This window comes from Pituophis catenifer, unplaced genomic scaffold (genome assembly GCF_029215685.1).
Source record: "Pituophis catenifer annectens isolate HBS135680 unplaced genomic scaffold, rPitCat1.0.hap2 SCAF_4, whole genome shotgun sequence".
Lineage (NCBI taxonomy): Eukaryota > Metazoa > Chordata > Lepidosauria > Squamata > Colubridae > Pituophis > Pituophis catenifer.
The window spans coordinates 36,957,476-36,979,954 of NW_027256884.1; the positions used below are offsets into that span (position 1 = coordinate 36,957,476).

The 22,479-nt window shown below is 37.4% G+C and overlaps 1 protein-coding gene across 1 annotated transcript in view; it reads left to right on the forward strand.

The window, feature by feature from the left end:
• Positions 1-22,479, forward strand: part of AFF3 (ALF transcription elongation factor 3) — a 240,121-nt gene that overhangs the window by 182,979 nt on the left and 34,663 nt on the right. The window contains exons 10-11 of the mRNA XM_070944314.1: positions 15,071-15,239; positions 17,050-18,054. Of these exons, the coding sequence (XP_070800415.1) occupies positions 15,071-15,239; positions 17,050-18,054 (1,174 nt within the window). The remainder of the gene's footprint in view (positions 1-15,070; positions 15,240-17,049; positions 18,055-22,479) is intronic.

Genomic DNA, 22,479 nt, shown 5'->3' on the forward strand with positions numbered 1-22,479 from the left:
TCATAACTAGTGTCCTCCCACTTTTTTTAAAAGATAGAAACAGTAGTTTCCTAGTAGGATTGTTGTAGTGCAACTGATCAGAAAATATTCAACAAATCTTTAACAATTTTTTAAAAAGTCAAAACTCTATATAGTTTTTTAAAAGCTGGTCAGATTTGGTATGAAAAGATAATTTGAAATATATATCTGAAATATGGATAAAGTACCACACAAGTAAGTTCCTAAAATGTGATCTCACTGTGGAATCTAGAATATTTAAATGATTATGTAATAAAATAAACTGTGTATATAATAATCTTGTACAAAATAGTTTAGAACTGGAGAACAGATGTGTGACAGTGATACTTAGAAATGTAAAATATTCTACCTTTCCAATAATCATTGTAACAACAGCTTTTTGTAAATATTAACATCCAGTTAATAATATATTTAGTTAGCCTTTCTGTTGAGTCATCCTTTCAGAGATATTTCCTTACCAGATTCCTCATTGCCTTCAACAATGGTAGAATATACTGCTTTCTAATATATTGCCTTGAAAATGGCCCATGGTGAACTATATAACACAGTCAAATATTAGCAGAGGAACAATTTTATGACATTTTGTTTTACATCACAAACTGTTTTATGCTAATTTTATGTCATAAAATATTTTATAAAATGTGCAAAATTTCAATTCCCCAGGATTTGTGGGTCCCAGTTTTTGGACACATTTTGTAAGGTGTGTGGTACTTTGGTTCGAAAATCGTTGCTCTTTGATGGACTGTTTCACTCAGTTCAAGTTGCAGGAAAGAGAATTTTAGTGAGTGAGTGTGTGTGTGAAAGAGAGAGAATTGATCTGCATGCCTGTTATAATGAACATTGTAGTATGTGCAATAGTTGCTGAAATTCTCATTCCAAGTTTTAATCCATCACAACATATCTTGCAATCAAACTGGGAAAAGGTTGTTAAATGGTTGCTGTGAGTGCCTAACTCATGCATAAGAAGCCATCTGGTTTGTTAATGAAGAAAAATATTTCTGTTTTATTGTTTATTTTTTGTCACTTGAATATTGCATTGCCTTTGGGCAGTGAAAAACTATAAGGTACAAATTATTTCCAGCCTTCGTAATAGCTCCAAGTACTCTTATCTCCATCTGGTGATGAGGGCAGTTCTTGTGTTAGATGGCTTCTGGCAATGGTTTTCATAGCAAATTAAAAAAAAAATAAAAAGAAAGATAGAGAAGAAAAGTATGTTTTCTAATGTCCAATGTTTTTATATGAACAACAAGATTTTATAGTTACCAGTGATTAAAAGCATGGCAGCATCCAGCATTAATAAAAACTGGTTGAAATTCAGCTTTTCTCTAAAACATGGATTTAAAGGTCAATAAAAATTTAAAGAATGATTCATTTAAAATCACTCTTATAACAATGGTATTTCATTATACTATTAATTCAAACCAATTAATCAGAAGAATTGTATACTTCAGTAATATCTTGTTGTCATTAGAGATATAGCTGCTGTAGTGCAGAATTATTTTAAATTATTCTGGATAATTAACCAGTGTTATTTTTTGTGTCTGTGGGCTTCTAATGCCTCTTGATAATTGTTACAAGCAGGAATAAAACTATCTTTGTTTATCTCTAATCAGTCAACAATTAGTTGTATGACTGAATTTATAAGGATTCTGAATATCATATATTTGTTCAGAATTATAGAAGTTAATAGGATCCACTTCCACTAAAATTGGGAGAGATCCATCTAGCATATTCTTCACCACATAAATTTATTGAATGATTTTTAACCAATCACTCTCATGTAGCCCAACCTTTGACAAAAGGTCATTCTTATGGCAAAATACAGGAAGAAAGATCTCTATGTACTCCCCTTCGTGCTGCTGAATAAAAGACAATACTTATTTATTTGATCCATTTAAAGGACTGCTTTACTCAAACAATGTGACTTTGTGCAGCAAATGCCAACAAAAAAAATACTATATAACATTAAAGAGCCTTGGTACTACAGTGGTTTAAAGCACCCTGTTATTAACACAGCTGCCTGCAATTTACTGCTGGTTCGAATCTCTCCAAGGCTCAAGGTTGACTCAGCCTTCCATCCTTTCTAAGGTAGGTTAAATGAGGACCCAGTTTGTGGGGGCAATAAGCTGACTTTGTATAAATATACAAAAGTATGAAGGCTATTGCTTAACGCACTGTAAGCCGCCCTGAGTCTCCGGAGAAGGGCGGCATATAAATCAAATTAAAAAAAAAAAAAAAAGAAAGTACACAATATATAAAATGGCAGTCAACTGCAATAATTAAAGAACCAAATTTGGGTCTCCACTCATTTGGATCCAAATACCTGAGGGGAAAAGCTAGGACATAAATATAATAAATAGCAGAGGAGGGAGGGAGGGAGGGAGGGAGGGAGAGAGAGAAATATAATAAGTTATAAACCAGAATATCTAAGAAATATCAATTTGAGCTAATACAAGAAATGGTAATATTTAGACAAGATCAGCCTCATTTTCTTTTAGTTAATCTTTACTACCAACTCCAAGCTTACAATCTTTACCTTCACAATTGAATGCTTTATTCTTTATTGGCCAAGTGTGATTGGACACACAAGAAATTTGTCTCTGGTGCATAAGCTCTCAGTGTACATACAAACAACAAAAGTGATAAGTCATAGATCATAAAGCACAGTTACAATCATTAATCATAAGATCCAAACAGCAAGTGATAATCATAAAATACCGATAGGAGAAGGTAGTAGGAAAGATGACAAAATGAGAAAAAATGAGAAATGAGAATATGAGAATGATGAGAATATGAAAAAGATATCTTTAGGCCCAAGACAGTGCTGTGGGAATTAAGTGTTCAGCAGAGTGATGGCACGGTGGAAAAACTACCTTTGTGTCTAGTTGTTTTGGCATGCAATGCCCTAAAGGGGCGTCCTGGGGGGAGAAGTTGAAACAGTTTATGTCCAGGATGTGAGCAATCTATAGATATTTTCTCAGCCCTCTTTCTAGTTCCTGCAGTATATAGATCGTCAGTGGAAGGTAAGCTTATTGCAGTTGTTTTTTCTGCAGTCCTAACTATCCATTGAAGTCTGTACCTGTTTGGTTGCTGGTCAAACCAGACAGTTATTGAGGTACAAATGACAGACTCAGTAATTCCTCTATAGAACTGTATCAGCAGATCCTTGGGCAATCTGAGCTTTCTGAATAAATTAACATACACTGAAAACTGCAGCAAACCTACTAGCTCATGTACTGTATATAAGGAGCCTTGGTAGTACAGTGATCTAAAGCACCCTGTTATTAAGACCAGCTGCCTGCAATTACTGCAGGTTCGAATCTCGCCAGGCTCAAGGTTGACTCAGCCTTCCATCCTTTCTAAGGTAGGTAAATTGAGGACCCAGTTGTGGGGGCAATAAGCTGACTTTGTATAAAAATATGCAAAAAGGATGAAGGCTATTGCTTAGCACATTGTAAGCCGCCCTGAGTCTCCGGAGAAGGGCGGCATATAAATCAATTTTTTTTAAAAAAAATGGAAGTTAAAATGAGTTTGTGTTTAACACATTTACAGGAAATTGTGTAAATATGTTCTCTGAAGCGTAATGTAAGTCACATTTAGTAATCTTCCCAAAATAATAATAGAAGTTCTTACATTAGAGAGCAGATATGATTCACTTTAAAATAAAAAAAAATGAAAAAAGTAAAGATTAAAGTAAAAAATGAAGCAACTGAAGTACTAAATATATTAGACTAGGAGTGGATTGTAATTCTAAACAATATCTTGTAATAGAAGGACAAATATGTCTTATGACATGTTTTATATTATTCCCTTTGGCTATAATTTATTCTTTTAAAGAAAATCTGCACATTCATGTTTTTGGTAGCTTTGATTCCAACTTATCACAACATTAATCATTATTAGAACATCTCAATAATCAAAGCAATCCATTTAAAGCTTTATCAGCAAGATCACAATTTGTTAGCTTTGTGTGGATTTTGGGAATATTTTTTTTGGTACTATGTGCTGTGCAAGATACAGATGAAATATCACACAGAGTTCAGTCTTTAAAAAAAAGAAAAAGTCATACTGTGATTGTGTTTGCATATGGCCCCAAAATAAACTATGCTTACTCAGAAAATACCATTTTTAGAAGAGACTTCAAGAGACTGCAAATAATTTCAGATGAATTAAACATCTGTCTTTAGTTTCCCTAGAGACAGTCAAGGATTGATTACGTAATTTTTTGACCCCATTTGACCCCACAAGGATTGCACCTCACAAAGAATGCATGTACTGTAAATCCACATTTTCCAAGCCAAGTAATTATATCAGATTCTTAAAAACGAATATCCAGAATTAATTTCAAATAAACCCATTAATTCTATATCACAAGTTCCTTACAGTCTGCTAATTGCATAGCAAACAGGTTCTTTAATAAAAATGGGATGAATGCAACATTTTTTTCTCCTTTGGATCTAAAACACAATTGAAACCTGTGCCATATGCTTTCCATGCTCAATCTTAATAATAATAAATATGCATAATAAAACAGTAACTTCTTTATCTCAAATATGTAAAGGATAATTTCAGTGAAAGCAATTTATGAAACAGTGATAAGCACTCATATTATCTAAATCTATTAGTTTAACAAAACAAAACAGAAAACCATGTGGCTATTTGACCTATGTCTCTAGCAGATTATGTCCTTAGTTGGTACTAGCAGCCCTTAACCTACAGCCATTCATTTAGTGACTGTTTGAAATTACAACAACACTGAATAAAGTGACTTATGACCGTTTTTCACACTTATGATCAATGCAGCAGGATCATCTGATTAAAATTCAGGAGCTTGACAACTGGCATGTATTTATGACAGTTGCACTGTCCTGGGATCATGTAAAATAACCCTTTGTAACCTTCCCAGATGAAACAAAGTCATGGGGGAAGCCAGATTCGTTTAAGGACTGAATTTAAGGATTTACACAACTGCAGTGATTCACTTAACAACTTCGGCAAAAAAGTTTAAATGGGTGCAACTCACTTAGCAACAATCTTGCTCAGCAACAGACATTTTGGGCTCAATTGTCATACCTGTATTAAAATTTTCGCAAACTAGGCCTTATTAGGCACTTCAGTAGTATTAGAATAAAGCCACAATAACAAAAATTGTTCCCTCATTTTTGTAAAATCCAGCTATAAGTCTAATCTTTTTTTTCATCCTTTGTGATATATACAGATCCTTAGTTAAGAGCAATGTTCTTCCTGGTTTATTAACTGCAATTTGTTTCTAAGCCCAGTTCAAAGGGTTGGTGTTTCCACTGAAAGCTTGAAATTTGGGGGACTAAGAAATCTTAAGTGCTGCTGCCATCATATAAACTTGCTCTTATGCTCCAGCCCCTCACTAAACCTCATGGCATGCAGGAACAAACTAGAAACATTTTTACCTGTGTCAGATTTCCTGGCAGGGGGAAACAGAAGCTGTAGGTGGGTTTTTATTACTGGGCAATTAGTCAAAAAGAAATGATTTAAATACACCAACAATTAAATAAAAGATTCAAAGATTCATGGTCACAGTACTGCTTGCCTCCTTCTCATACCCTTTATGAGGAAATAAGCATTGTAGTGTAACATGTAGTTTGACCCTTTAAAAGTTAAAACCCCCTTCAGATTAAATTTAGCAGCAACCAGCTGTCTCTTATTATATTTGAACATCCAATTTTAAGGAGACTTGGAAGCAAATAGAGTTCAAAGCTAATTCTAAAAAAGGGTTAACTCATACGGACCAGGAGTCTTAACTGCTCAAACGCAGCTGATGCAAGGTCAGTGGCAAACACGCAGAGAACCTGGGGGTTACTTTATTTTTCTTGTGAGTAGGTCAAATAAAACACTGCTGATATTCCATTTATCTGGTGTGACAAGCAAACACTTGGCAGCAAGTACAGGCATACCCTGGAATCTGGCATCAGTCTCCTAGCACAGCTGTCAGCCTGCTGACTAATCACTTTTTCCTGAAGTTAATGCAACTCTAGCTTTTTAACACTCTTTCATCTCACATACCCAGGCACTCGGTCCTTGGAGAGAGCTATTTGTTTTGGTAATGCAGTAATTAATTATAACTTTTTTTATAGTTTTGGCAGCAGGCTACTTGCATGAGTTCTTTTTCTGTAACATTTCTGTAATATTTACAGTGTGGTGGTTTGTTGCTGGGAATTAGTTTCCTTGACTAATTCAGGTTATTTCCTCTAAGGGAGATCTGGAAAATATTCATTCTGATTTCATTATTAAGGGAGGGTTACAGGTTCCTCCCCCCCCCCCCCCATTTTTAGCACTTTGTTTAGGGATTTTGTTTATTGTTTTAGATAATATTGCCTTTGAATACCACACACTCTATAGCACACACCTGGTTGTACAAAGAACAGTTGATTTTCCTTTGGAATGCACTCCTGGATGGCACATGGCATCCAGTCAGCATAACTCTGACTTGAGCATCCCAAGAACAAAGTCAAGATACAGGTGTGGCCAGAGAGATGAGTTTATTCTTAGCAGATAGGGCTTCTTTTTTGTGGTTCAGCAAAAATGGAGAACTTCTTCTCATAAAATCTTGATATATCCTTAAAATGGCCTTTCTTGTTTCCTGTGACTTTTCTCTGGTGACAACATAGGTTCAGAATCCTTTTCCCCATTTCTTCTGCTTAGTAGCTACTCCAATGACTGCCATTAACTGATCTTTAACTTTTAGTATTTTCATTACACATTGGAAAATCCCTCATGTTTTATTTTTTACATTTTTATATGCCAACTCACCAGGGGCATTTCATAGGGCAGGATTGTATGAATTACATAAATTCACAGTTAATGAATTAGTATAAAAAACAGTCTTCAGAATTTTCATGATTTCAGTAGAAGTGTATCATCAATCAAAGAAAATAGGATTGCTTTAATTTTTTGCAAATTCAAAAGAATTTGCTCAGAAAAATTGACAAGAGATAGTACTATTTAATTCTCAGATTTAGAATAGGACTGCCAGGTTCCATAAAGATGAGAATTTCCTTACCTTTAATGACAGTTTTGACATGGGTAGCTTTTCACACTACAGTGCGATTGAAAAGTTTTCTACTGAAACCATGGCTTCAGCCTCTTTAACCTCTAGCTATTAAAATTCAAGAGCATTCATCTGAAAGGGTCCTGACAGGCTATATTGTTCAGGGTACTTCCAAGCAAAATAGCACTCCAACAATCTGATTTTCAGTGAAAGCAACTGGAAATTAAGGCAGTTGTTCTTAAATTAAGCTGCACTGCTGCTAGAATCACACTTATCTACCATAAGGGGACAATTCATTTTTGGTTTGGCATTTTCTGTGAAGAAAAGAAGGATGCTACTACTGGTATATCTACTGCCTTGAGAAAATGCTGGCTGCTGGATAAATTTAAGAACAGAATTACAGCTGCCTTTTATTTTACTGGAGTTTAAGCCTAAATTTATAAAATACTCTTGGTGGAGATTGATCTTATCTCTGGCAGATAAAACAAAGAAAAAAAACAAATTTACCACTACCATAGTGTAAGAAAGTACAGTGATGCATAGATACAAAACCAATTGGAGAAACCTGTTATTTAGATAATGTATTAACAGGAATGGACTCCTGTGTTCAGGGATTGAAGTGGGGTCAACTACTATCTAATAACAGCCTTTGTTTTTCAAGAGGAAAGGCTAGTAGAAATTTTATACTTCAGATGAACCTGAAAATAATTGTGGCAGGAGGTAATGGTTAAATATAAACATGTAAAAATAAAACAATAATATATTGAAATGCAGTTTGGTGGGAAAAAATAATTGTATATCCATTAGGAAGCAAGATAAAATGCATAATGGTTGTTTAAGTAATTGGGGGATTTAAATAAAAGTATGCTGGTGACATTCAGTTCTATTTCAGTGCAGGTAATGCCATTGGAATCTAGAGAAAAGATAAAATATAAGTTTAGTTAAATTGATTGATTATGTACTTTCAAGTTAGCGTCAATTCTTAGTGAATATATAGATAGATTTTCTCTAAAACTATGTATATGTATATATCTGAATTGGTACTAAAATGCAGTACCAATTAAAACAACTGGATTAGAATCCCACTAGGATGGGAATTATATAGATTACTTGTCAGCGTTCCAGAAAAGCCCCCAACTCCAAGTAAAAACTCTGAAGCAAGCATTTTACAAAGTTCTATTTACTAGAATAGGTAAGCTGGCACATCTGGGAAAACCCATATATATATAGAAGAAGTAAGAAAATTGATATATATATGCATTATTGTTTCAGCCAGGGTTTTTCCTACGTAAATCAAGATGTTTATATAGCCATAGTTCAGTGAAATCCCAATTCACTATTTTCTAGGCTTTATCAGACATTAACCAGCATTTTGCTGTCTGTTGTAAGACTTAAGGGAGACTAAAATAGATCTATTTCTGACTTATTTGTCTTCATCAGTTAGCCACACCCTCATCTTATGACTCCTCCCTGTAACGGTCAAATACTTATTCTGTTCTTTTTTTGTAGGTCTATATGTGCATTATTGTTTCAGCCAGGGTTTTTCCTATGTAAATCAATAGAAAATAGTGAATTGGGATTTCACTGAACTATGGCTATATAAACATCTTGATTTACCGTTACAATATTTATTTTTCTTTCTTTTTCATAGGTTTTATGTGTATTTCTCTCTAGCCAGGTTCCACCTACGTAAACGAAGATATTATGCAGCCCTAGTACAGTGAAATCATCATTCACTAGTTTCTGGGCTTTTTTTACTCCTTCTGGCAGCCAGCAGACCCTTTGCTGCCCATTGGGAGACTAAGATAGATCTATTTCGGCCTTATAAGGCCTCATCAGTTAGCCACACCCTCATCTCATGTATCCTCCCTGTAAAGGTACAATATTTGTTTTTCTTTCTTTTTCGTAGGTTTTATGTGTTTGTCTCTTTAGCCAGGTTCTACCTACATAAACCAAGATATTATGCAGCCCTAGTTCAGTGAAATCACAATTCACTAGTTTCTGGGCTTTTTTTCTTTGAATTGTGATTTCACTGAACTAGGGCTGCATAATATCTTGGTTTACCTAGGTAGTACCTGGCTAAAGAGACATACACATAAAACCTACGAAAAAGGTATATATAGAGAGGGGGGGGAAGGGAGAGAGGAAATGTTTGTAAGTTCATGACTCTTAATAAAGATTCCAAGTGCTACAATTTTATTTATTTATTTATTTATTTTTCATATTTGTATACCGCCCTACTCCCGAAGGACTCAGGGCGGTGAACAGCCATAATAAATGCAAATACATATAGAAGTTAAAAACTATTAAGAAACAGATTAAGTAATTTAGGCTCAAAGATTAAAAACATCCAAATTTATCTAAAGAGGTTTAAAACCCAATTTAAAAGCCAGTTTAAAAGCCAATTAAAAAGGGAGAGTTAGGCCAGACCAGCTTGTTGGAATAGAAATGTTTTCAGGGCACGGCGGAATATGCGTAAGTCTTGGATGTTTCGTAACTCCAGGGGAAGCCCGTTCCAGATGGTAGGTGCCCCCACAGAAAAGGCTCTCCCCCTGGGGGCCATCAGTCGACATTGTTTGGCCGACGGCACCCTGAGGAGTCCTTCTCTATGGGAGCGAACTGGTCGGTGAGAGGCTATTGGTGGCAGGAGGCGGTCTCGTAAGTACCCTGGTCCTGAGCCATGGAGCGCTCTAAAGATAATAACCAAAACCTTGAAGCGCACCCAGAAGACCACTGGGAGCAGGTGCAGCTCGCGCAGGAGGGGGGTTACATGAGAGCGCCACATTGCTCCCATTACCACCCGCGTGGCCGCATTCTGGACCAGTTGGAGCCTTCAGGTGCTCCTCAAGGGGAGCCCCATGTAGAGAGCATTACAATAATCCAGGCGTGAGGTGACAAGGGCGTGAGTGACCGTGCGTAACGAGTCCCGATCCAGAAAGGGATGCAACTGGCGAATCAGGCGAACCTGATAAAAAGTCCTCCTGGCTACGGCCGTCATATGCTCTTCAAAAGACAGCCGTGAGTCCAGGAGGATGCCCAAGTTGCGAACCCCATCTGTGGGGGCCAACGACTCGCCCCCAATAGTCAGAGATGGCGCCAACTGACTATATCGGGACGACGGAAACCACAGCCACTCGGTCTTGGATGGGTTGAGTCTGAGTTTGTTCCTCCCCATCCAGATCCAATAAGCAGCTTCATTTAGTATAAGAACTGAAGATGGATAATTTCATGTTTAGCTTTCATGTGGATTTTCTCTTCTGCGTGTCCAGCTAGTATTTCTTATTTATCTTTGGCTGAGCTTGAAAAGCCAAGCAGGATTGAAGCAGTTTTACATTCATTTTTCCATTGTTCCCTACTAGAATACCCCCAGCCCTTTTCACACCTCTAACCCAAAATAGCTGTTTATGTACAGTGAAGTCTGAGTATTTTCTTCTAAGAAAGTGTTTTTATATAGAATTCTGCAATTAAGAAACATGGCTCTTTGCACATTTGTTTCATGGTGAAATTAACTCATAAATTTATAGCTGATTCTCTGAAGCATTGGTCTTACCAAGAACATATTTGTTAGGACAGTAATCTGCTTTACTTTAGCTCATAAATCCTATTATTAAAGATTTGATAGAAAATAGTCACTTTGTCCATTATTACAAAACATAGGATTGTAGGTTTATTGTAAGGTGTATTGTATGTACACTGAATATTTTTAAATTCCCGAATCCAAGTATAACAAATGTGTGTGAAAATGAAAACAAGAGAAATATTGATATAAAATTGGCAGGATAAATTTCTAGATTGGGTAGAGCCCGTAATAATCTATCTAAGAGGACCGAATAAAAAATAAAGCAAAAAATAGTAATAATGACCAATTTTCCCTATAGAACAGTTGCTGCCCATCTTGTGGTTTGAGATGATTTTTAACTTGTTCATAATTGTCTTGTCTTGGAGGTAAGAGCTGAATTGGTTGTGTTTCAGATTATACCAAACTACTCCTGGTAGTAAGATTTTAAAAAATGATTTCGAAGAGCTACATAAAGATCACTGTAAACTAGATGAATGGTCAACTAAGTGGCAAATGTGGCTTTGCTTAAATAAGTGTCAAGTGAATCTCTTGACTAGCCCAGAACAGGGGTCTGCAACCTTAAACATTCAAAGAGCCATTTGGACCTGTTTCCCACAGAAAAGAAAACACCGGGAGCCACAAAACCCTTCCCGTGCCTGACTGTTTCTTGATTGGCCACAAAACTAGCATATGTATTTGAATCAAATGTTCTGTTTTCTTCTGAAACTTTTCTTTTCTTGGATTTATCCATGGTTGGCCTACCAGGGGTTGAAAAACTCAATAAATCGTGTGTCAGCGGGTGTCACACATTGGTGGTTGTGACGCATATTTTGAGTGACAGGGAGCTGCAGCAGAGGGGTGAAAGAGCCACATGCAGCTCCAGAGCCGCAAGTTGCTGACCCCTGGCCCAGAACATAGGCTCAAGATCCAGAAGGATCTTGACAGACTTGAACACTGGACCCTATCTAACAAAATGAAATTCAATACTGAGAAAAATAAGGTGTTACACTTAGGCAAGAAAAACTAAATTTACAGATACAGAATAGGTGATATTTGGCTCAATAGCACTAACTGCAAGAGGGCTGTAGGAGTCCTAGTGGACAATCACTTAAATATGAGCCAGCACTGTCCTGCAACCACCAAAAAACCAAGATATTCCTTGGCTAACAGAGACATAGAATCAAATCCCCATGAAATATTAGTACCACTTTATAATGCCTTGGTAACATCACACCTGGAATATTACATCCAATTTTGGTCACCACAATAAAAAAAGATGTTGGGACTCTAGAAGAGTACAGAGAAGAGCAACAAAGATGATTAGGGGACTGAAGGCTAAAACATATGAAAAATAGTTGCAGGAATTGGATATGTTTAACCTAGTGAAAAGAAGGACTAGGGGTAACATGATAACAGTGTTCCAATATCTCAGATACCTCTACAAAGAAGAGGGGGTCAATCTAGCCTCCAAAGCACCTGAAGGCAGGACAAGAAGCAATGGTTGAAAACTAATCAAGGAGAGAACCAGTCTAGAACTAAGGAGAACTTTCCTGACAGAACAATTAGCCAGTGGAATAGCTTGCCTCCAGAAGTTGTGGGTGCTTGATCACTGGAGCTTTTTAAGAAGAGATTGGATATCCATTTGTCTGAAATAGTATAGGGCCTCCTTCTTGAGCAGGAGTTGAACTAGAAGACCGCCAAAATCCCTTTCAACTCTGTTATTCTGATGCACATTGGGAAAACTTCACATATAATTCATACTAGGGATCATTAGGAAAAGGACAAAATGGGGTGGACAGAAACTATTAGTCTTTCAATATTTTCATATAGGTCTTGTTGGCATCAGCTTTCTAATTGAAAGAAAATAAAGTAGCATACAATTTAGTAACCATGGCACATGCAGATCGATTCCAGCATATACCATCAATCTCTCCATTTAGAATTTGGAGAAAATTTGAAATCTAATTTAGTTCTATAGGGTTTTTTTTATTTCCACTTCAGTATACCTTTGTACATACAGTACATACAATACACTCTGTGTGTGTGTGTGTGTGTGTGTGTGTGTGTGTGTGTGTGTGTGTGTGTAATGGTCCTTGACCAGAAGACAACAATCAACACAGGTGGAACAAAATAGAAAACTTCTTAAGTTCTCCCTTAATGCAATTAACCTTTGTAGTCAATGTAACAAAATGTGGCTACATTCATAGGAATAGACTCTTCTTGGACTGATGATAATAATAATAGTACATGGAATAAATCAGTGCTATCTGACTATTTATAAATTGGTGAGTGATAAAATAGGTCCCTGCACAGTATAGTAGGACATGGACACAACCTTTGTTCTCATGGAAATGGTTTGTTTCTGCCCTCAAGAACCATCATATTCCGTGTCTTGTAGCTATCTTTCCAGCCTGAGGAAAGTGGGCATGAACGTTCAGAAAAACATTCCTGACTATTGATCCAGTTGGGCTTCTAATTCTCAGTTACAATGAGTGCTCAATCACACACATTGTTAAAGTGCCTTCCTAGGAAAACAATAGTACTATAGTTTTTGCCGAATTGAGTTATGAGTTCATATTGATTCATAATTGTCTTCAGGGAGAAAAGAACACAGACCTTCTGAAACGGGTATCAAACTGGCAGCCTTTGGGCTGGATGTGTCATGTGCAGGCCATGCCCACCCCAGCTCCAGGAATAGGGAAAATGCCAGGAAACGTCACATGATGGCAACGAGACATGGCAAGTTTGACACCCGTGTTCTGAAGAGAACAATATGCTATAAGACAAATCCATGCACCAGTTTCAGTGTTAGTCAACCCTGTCTCTTTCCTAATATTACATTACATTACATTACATTACATTACATTACATTACATTACATTACATTACATTACATTACATTACATTACATTACATTACATTACATTAAAAAAACAAAACCAAAAAGCCATTTGAAATAGAACCATCCTATCTGGTGATAAGTGCACCAAGAATATTTTACAAATCATTGAGGGCATTTGCTCCTAGATCAATGGTGCACCAAGTTTCTTCAATCCCTGTGTCAATCAACCTGATTATAAAGTTTCCATTTATGCTAATTCTTTCCAATATTCTGGATCAGTATTCCTCAACTTTGTGAATTTTAAGATTGATGGACTTCAACTCTGGGAAATACTGATATTTTACTTACCACTTTATTGTTGCTGGGAGTTCATTTTTTCACAGGATTGGGCCCTTTTCAGTGGGGTAAAAGTACCATAAAGTCCCAGCTGAGTATCAAACAATTACATAGCATGTTTGCTCAATAAAACTTTAATGCAACTGGGATATGTTAAGGGGAAGGACAATATACTGTAGCATCCACTATTTTGCACATATTTTGAATGACATCATTTAATGAGTGGAACTATGAAAGACCATGCCCAAATATTTCAACCCTTTTATTTGTTTTACAATCTGGCCATTCAACTAGCAACTGTACCTTCCAAGTCAGTTTTCCTGAAGTTCTAAGTTGGATCCTAGTATTTTGAAGGGGAGGCATTATTACAGGGCCTCCTGGACACTATACACCAGACAGAAAGACAGAGAGTAGTGTTTTATTTAACCTTCAGTTTATTGTGTCTCATATTCTGACTTTGATCAGTTGCTGGATTTGGAGAATGAGATGCAATCTAATCGGTATCAGGGCTTTTTATAATTTCACCCAGCACATGACAGGAGGCTACTACCAAAGCCATGAGTTTGCTCCAACTATCGAACTTTTCTTTTGCTGGATTTGCATAGTTTGTGAGCATTTTAATTTAAGCATGGGTGCTGCAGCTAGTTTCTCTTTAGTATTAATTATGTCCCTGGCATAATTTGCCAACATCTATCATAGAACAATTTGTACAAGAAATATTATGAACTCAAAATAATTGAGCCCTATTTAAAGCAAACAATATTATAATAAAGTTAAAATAATCAATGGTATATGTTGCGGTAAATAATTATATGTTTTCTCTCAAGTGCCTTTTCTTTTTACATATATAGTTGCAATATTTATATAAAAAGGACTGGGGCTTGCAACAATATTTTACAAGGTATTTGCCCATCTTTCCATTAGGAATGCTTCTGTTCATAGATCCAGGCAACCATTTTATTTAAGCAGAACCTTCCCTTCCCACCTATTACAAGTTTTCTCTTTCAGTTTTCCAGTTGACATACCTTGAATATTGAGCAGCTTCACTGAGTTTATTTTGAAGTTTGGGATGGAGGGAAGATTGTCTAATTGGAAGGGAACCTCTGTACATTCCATAAATAAATATGCTTATAATTCCCATTTATTTTCCTATGAAATTTGAGATTTTTCCTCCCAAACCAAAGTCCGCACTTGAGCTTGTTAGTAAAAAAGGATTTAAAAAAAACAAAATATGATTTAATTTGTATTTTGTACTGTTCTCTCTCTCTCCTCTCTCTGAATATGGGTTCAGCAGCAGCCCTGCTAACCAGCAGTCCAGTTGTAGAATTTTGGGTGTCTCTAACAAGGGTTCAAGCAGCAGTTCAAGTGAATCGGAGAGCAGTTCTGAATCTGATTCAGAGACTGAAAGCAGTTCCACAGAAAGCGACTGCAACAAGCAATCACATTGTTCCAGCCCAGAGGTAATAAGTTAAAATTTAATTTCTAAACCAGTGGAACTTTTATAACAATAATAAGTCTGGGACCAGAGAGCTTTAATATGGTATTGTGTTGAAATACTTTGTTTTTTAATATGAAAAAACTGTTAGACGCAGTACAGGATGACATTTTATGCAAGAAATATATATATATTGAAATTAGTCTTTCCAGTCCCCCATAAAGCTTTTTTTTTAAAAAGCAAAAAGCTATTGTGCAAAGTTTGGTGTAAATGAGAACTTTTTGTGTTCATTAAAACATTGATAGATTTCTGACATTGACGCCCAATTAAGCTAGGTGAGAAGGCACGCACACACACACACACACACACACGTGTGTGTGCCAAATTGCAGGCAGCAGAAGTAGCCTGCAGTACTGCACTCTAACCACCGTGCCACCATGGTGTGTGCGTGCACCATAGTTGTGTGGAGGGGGGCATGCCATGGTGACACAGTGGTTAGAGTGCAGTACTGCAGGCTACTTCTGCTGACTGCCAGCTGCCTGCTATTTGGCACATGTGTGTGCGCGCGCGTGCACCTTCTCACCTAGCTTAGTTGGGTATTGTTAGAGAAAATTTATTTCTCTATTGCTGTGCCTATTAATGGCTTTTGGAATGGACAGATACATAAACCAATCAGAGGGCAGCTAATATGTTTGAATCTCCAGGGTTCTACCCTAACTGTCATAGTTAGCAGTATAAAAGGAGATTCTTGTCAGAAACTCTTTGCTCTTCGATCTTCACTCGTCTTAGCTATTTGGTCTTAGGTCTTAGGTCTTAACTCTTCTAGGATATTCCGTTAGACAACTGTGAGCAGTTTGGAAGTCTGTTAGAAGAGCAGTTCTGGTGGTTTATAATTATATTTCTTCTGAGGAAGAATAGTCATAGATAACATAGCTTAGAGAGAATAGATAGAGATATATAGCTGACAGGATAATTAATCATAGTAACTAAGTGCTGTTTATTAATTGTATAATTAATAAGGCTCAAGGTTGACTCAGCCTTTCATCCTTCCGAGGTGGGTAAAATGAGGACCCAGATTGTTGGGGGTAATATGATGACTCTGTAAACTGCTTAGAGAGGGCTTTAAAGCACTGTAAAGCAGTTTATAAGTCTAAGTGCTGTTGCTAAGTGCTATGTATGTATGTATGTACAGTATGTATGTATGTATGTATGTATGTATGTATGTATGTATGTATGTATTGTGTTGCTGATGATCATTCAGCATGCAGTTAACTTTCAGCTAGCCACATAATAATGCTTACCTGCTCAAAGTGCCTGACAGATTCACATACATTTACATATATACCCACACACACAGAGAGAGAGAGAGAGAGAGAGTATATATACACAGAGAGAGACACACACTGTGTGTGTGTGTGTGTGTGTGTGTGTGTGTGTGTGTGTTATATAAATGTATGTGAATTTGTCAGGCACAAATTCTTTAACTGATAGTAATCAAATTTTCAAAATGGCAAATTTAATATGCTAGCCATATACTGAAACTACAGTTCTTAACAGTATAAGGAGCTCCCTAAAACTTTTACGAGTAAAGTTTTATAATATATTGAGATCCTGTTTGTGGTAGTGGTAAAGGCATGAAGGGAGACTGTGAGTTCTAGTCCTGCCTTAGAGACAAAGCCAGCTGGATGACAATGGGTTCTAGAAAGAAGGCAATGACAAAGCACTTCTGCCAAGAAAACTACAGAGACTTGTACAGACAGTCATCAGGAGTAAACACTGATTTGAAGGCATCAAAGAAAAGTATAACATGTTGTGTATTAAACTTTATTTTCTAGCCTGAACAGCCATCTCCTAACAAGTGGCAATTGGATAAATGGTTAAATAAGGTTAATCCTCATAAAGCTTCTGCTTTGAACCAAAATGGATTGGAGGTCTTTCAGTATTACAGCAAACTAAAAGAAGAAAGGCAAGACAATGAAAATGTACCTCCTGTTGGACAAGCCGGTCTCCAGGAAAAAGATATTAAGAATCTTAGTAAAGAGGAACTGAGATCTAGGACAGCTAACTTAGCCCCAGGACATAGGGGAGGAAAGCAAAAACCACTTCCTTCTGCTGCCTCAAAATCAGTATCTAAAAAACAGCCAAGGAGGACAGAGAGTAGCCTGGCTGATGATAACTTAAACAACCATGCAGCTGACAATCTTGATTTGAACCAAATTCATTTGGCAAATAATAACATTTGTAATCAGCCCAAGACTAGGCCTTGCAGCAGCAACATTGAACAACAAAAAGAACCACAGTTTGTTACTGCCGTGGAAAAGAGACGCACAAGAGGCTCAGGGAAAACAGCGCCCAAGTCCAAGGAATTTATTGAGACGGAATCTTCATCTTCAACTTCATCCGACACAGAGTCCCAGTCTGAACAAGAGGAATGTCCTTCACACAAACTGCAGACCGTAGCCTCAGTATCAGCTGGAAGTGACCAGAAACAAAAGAATTCAAGCAATAATAATGGTTACAAAAAACCCAATAATTGTGGTGCCTTTGGTTCCATCAACACCAGAACTAGCAACGATATAGCAAAAGAGCTGGAAGAACAGTTCTACACGCTGGTTCCTTTTGGCAGGAATGAACTTTTGTCTCCTCTAAAAGATACTGATGATGTCAAAGCACTTTGGGTCAAAATTGATTTGACTCTGCTTTCTAGAATCCCGCAGCAATTACCTGAGGAGCCACTGATCATGAACACAGGAGTTAAAGAAGCCATTCAAATGCAATATAACCTTGCTGCTGACCTGCCAGCAGAAAAAGTGGTTCCGAAATCCAGAAGAAAACGAAAGGTAGGCTTTATATGTTGGTCTTGAAAAGGAAATTTATAATAACATCTAATGGATATACATGGGTATCTTGAGATATTTCAGGGCAGAGATACAAATTTTTTCTTGCATTATCTTAATTCATGGGGGTTTGGAGGGGTTCAAAATCTGCAACATGGAAGTGCAGCATCACAACTGAAGCCCTGCCTTTTTTGTTATGTATGTGCAAATGACACAGTGCATATACAAGGCTTTGATTGTGACACCATGCTTGCCTTCTTGAGTTTTTGGCACCTCTGCAGATGCCACAACTTCAACTGAATCCAGAGTTAAAGAGAATGGAGCCCAGACCAGGTATGGTTTGAAATTTGGGTTATATCTACATAATCTTAAATATCCATTTTTCAGTCCTGGTAGCTATCTGTATTGGTTAAGGTTTACATTTCCTAAAAGCCAAAAGATCAACTATACAGTAGAAGCTTGAACATCTTATAAAAAGATGTGATGCTTGAGATAAAATATGTATTTTTCTGCTTAAAATATGGCTGTTGTCCTATTCCTTTGAGGTAGAGTTTTTGTCTCATAAATGGTTTTTAAGGGCTGACAATATAGCATGCAACCAGTTTGAGAAACATAAGTCATTTCTTCATTGTAATCACTGGGAACATGATTATATTTTTATTTACCCTAGCATTACTGGTTTTTGAACATGTATTTTTATTTATGTAATAAATTTCTATACCTTGTTCTATGATATCACATTTCAGAATGGCTTACCATAAAAATATTAAACTACAAGAATATACCAATAAATTAAAATAAGATAAAAACACATTTATTAAAAGTGAGAGAAGTAAAGGAAATAAAATAAATTATTCATCTATAACATTCAAAGAAAGTTTGAGATTAAATGAGACTGTTAAATTACAAACTGTTATTGTAATGCACTAGTAGAAAATTTACCACAGCATCTTATCTATCCCAAGTCATCCCAAAAGTTATAAACAAATCATCCTGGGTTAAAGAACCAAATCCTTTTGTGTGTCTTCATCCACATTCAGATTTTAACATTTTTTAAAGAATCATTAAAGATTGATCAAGCTTTCAAGAGAGGAATCCAGCTAGGAGCTGCACATCTCCCCACCCTCTTTTCTTAGGTTTCAGAAACTGTTCAGCCATCTTAATCTGTGAAATTTAGCCAGGGAACAAAGAACAAGAAAAGTATGTATGCCTCTGTATTTTAATCCAAGATTATAAGAAAAGTTCAAGTGTTTTACAAATTCAAAAAATATAGAATCCAGTGATGAGAGTCTGAGAACTCCTCACCACCTTCCCTCGAACGTTACCGTACTCTCCATATGGAAGAGACAGAGGTTATCCAGAATGACATATAACAAAAAAAGATAAAAAGCAATTAAGAGTCCAGCAACGAGTTGAAATAAATCAGCACCCAGTCATTAATCAACTTTTAAAACAATAAGCAAAATAAAACAATGAAGTCAAAAAATGAAAGTTAAAATTCTGGCATCCTTAGAAAATGAAACAGCTTGACAGGAAAATGGATACGCCCAATGACTTTTCGATTGCTTCCATAGGGAATTGGAATTTTCAAGACCCCCCTTACCCACTGGATCCACAATCAATCCAAAAGTTATTTTGGGTCACTCTTAAGTAATCTTATTCAAAACCAGAGAGCAGCACTGCCAAATACCTAGCTTTAGCAGTGAAATCAGCAGATCGTTGGTAAGAGAAAAAAGAAACACTTACCAAGCAGTAGCCATCATGAAAGGGGAGCACAATATTGATTGTATAAAATGAAAGTATTTATTGATTCTAGTGAACAAGAAATATTGATAGTAAATGAATGTTACATTTCAGATTGGCATAAGTCGAGCCTACAGCATTATAAAACACCAACATAGGAGAACTGCTATAAAAGTATAAAAGTCATAGAGTGTTGTAAATAAGAGTACCAGCGTGCCTACCATCCCTGTCCTAATGTACCATGCCTGTCCTAATGTTTCCTCTATTCATATCTATTTTATGTATTCAATTCATGCTTATACTTATATATATTACCTAATACGTTCTTGACAAATAAAATAAAATAAAAATAAAAAATATCCTAGGAGCTAAGGCTTGCAGCAACAGTGACTCATCTAAAGTTTGTGAAATTGACCCAGTACTTTAAGAGAAAATATCTTAGTGAAGTGGGGGTCCCAGTTTTGCTCTGCTGATTAAATTTCATTCAGGCAAATAAAAATTTCATCTGCATGATTAGTAGCTTGAAAATAAAAATGTTGATGACTGTAGGCATAGCCAGACAAACATAGTAAAGTGCTTTCCTGTGCTCCACGAAAAGTAGCAGATTTTGACAGATGGTTAAGCCCCTAAATCTAGCCATCTGTCACAAGTCACTTCTTCTCCAAGCCCCTTCTGCTCCCTGTGTTCAGGAGAGCAATTGGTGATAATTTTTCCTGCCAGCAGGTGACACTTGCTAGCGGGAGAAATGAAGCCAAAGAAATCCATCCATCACTATCCTTAACTTGTCCTATGTTAAAACTGTAAGGACAGCATCATTTCTCAGCCTTGATACTAAAGCAGAAGAGAGCTTGGCAATAGTTTTTATGTTGGCATCCTTTGCTGCTGGCTTAAGGACCAGTGCATGGCCGTCTGGCTGTGTCATTTGATAGCAGCTGTTGCTCCTTGCTTTCTGCACCCAGCTGCAGACAACAGCAGCTAATGGTAGGGCATATTAATATGAATAATGACACCAGCTATTTCTTTGTTCCCAGGAGGAAAAAGTGAGGTGATACACTGGGATATGTAGGCAAGTCTCTCCTTGCTGGAAGTGGGGCCAGGGATAGAATTGCAATAATATGTTTATAAGCTTGTGTACATGAAACCTCACTAAGACCACAAAGTTTGAATGGACCTTATATAGAATCTTAATGGAGTAAAAAAAAAAAAACCTTTCACAATCCACTTCCACTAAGGCATCACTTCTCTGGAATAGATCTTGCAATACATGCTACATTTGCATTACATTGTAGTATAAATTTTTGGCATGATGCAAAGATCAGAAATGGCTTGATAAACGAAGAGGGAACCTACAAGCTCCTTTTCTTTGTAGCTGTCTTCATTATCTGGATTGGGACCAGTATCTTGAAAGATCCATAACAATGTACTGTTTGCCTGTAGAGCAGAGGGGTTATCAAAATGTCAAGAGGGCAGTCACAACTTTGCAATTGAAATTCTACTGCTTTTTTATGTGCAATGAATGTTAATAAGAGATAGGACTGCCATCTTGACTCTTTTTAATCATCCTCTACAGAGGCACCTGCTACCTTCAACTATTAGTTTAGTTAGTTTATTGAATTTATATACCGCCCTACTCCCGAAGGACTCAGGGCGGTGAACAGCCAAAAGATAAAATACATGTAATACAAATGTTAAAAAACCATTAAAATACAATTAAATAATTTGGCCCAGAAAACAGAATTTAAAAACCCCAATTTTTTTTTTACAACAAATTTAAAAATTTAAAAAACAGTTTTAAAAAGAGGTTAGGCCAGGCCAGCCTGCTGGAATAGGAATGTTTTGAGGGCACAGCGGAAAGTGCGCAGATCAATGATCCTCCGTATCTCTGGGGGGAGTTCGTTCCAGATGGCAGATGCTCCCACAGAGAAGGCTCTCCCCCTGGGGGCCACCAGTCGACACTGTTTGACCGACGGCAGCCTAAGAAGCCCCTCTCTGTGGGATCGTACTGGTCGGTGAGAGGCTACTGGTGGCAGAAGGCAGTCTCGTAGATACCCCGGTCCTAGGCCATGGAGCGCTCTAAAGGTGATAACCAAAACCTTGAAGTGCACCCGGAAGACCACCGGGAGCCAGTGCAGCTCGACAGGAGGGGGGTCACATGGGAGCGCCACATCGCTCCCATAACCACCCATGTGGCCACATTCTGGACCAGCTGCAGCCTCCGGGTGCTCCTCAAGGGGAGGCCCATGTAGAGAGCATTGCAGTAGTCCAGGCGGGAAGTGACGACGGCATGAGTGACCGTATTTAACGAATCCGATCCAGAAAGCGACGCAACTGGCGAATCAGGCGAACTTGATAAAATGCCCTCCTGGCCACAGCCGTCAGATGCCCTTTTAAAGACAGCTGTGAGTCCAGGTAGACACCCAATTTGTGAGCCCTCTCCATGGGGGCCAACGACTCACCCCCAATAGTCAGTGATGGCACCAACTGACTATATCGGGATGTCGGAAACCACAGCCACTTGGTCTTGGATGGGTTGAGCCTGAGTCTGTTTCTCCCCATCCAGATCCGTACAGCCTCCAGGCACTGGGACATCACTTCAAGGGCATCATTGGGGTGGTCCGGGGTGGAGATGTACAGCTGGGTGTCATCAGCGTACTGGTGGTACTTCACCCCGAAACCACGGATGAT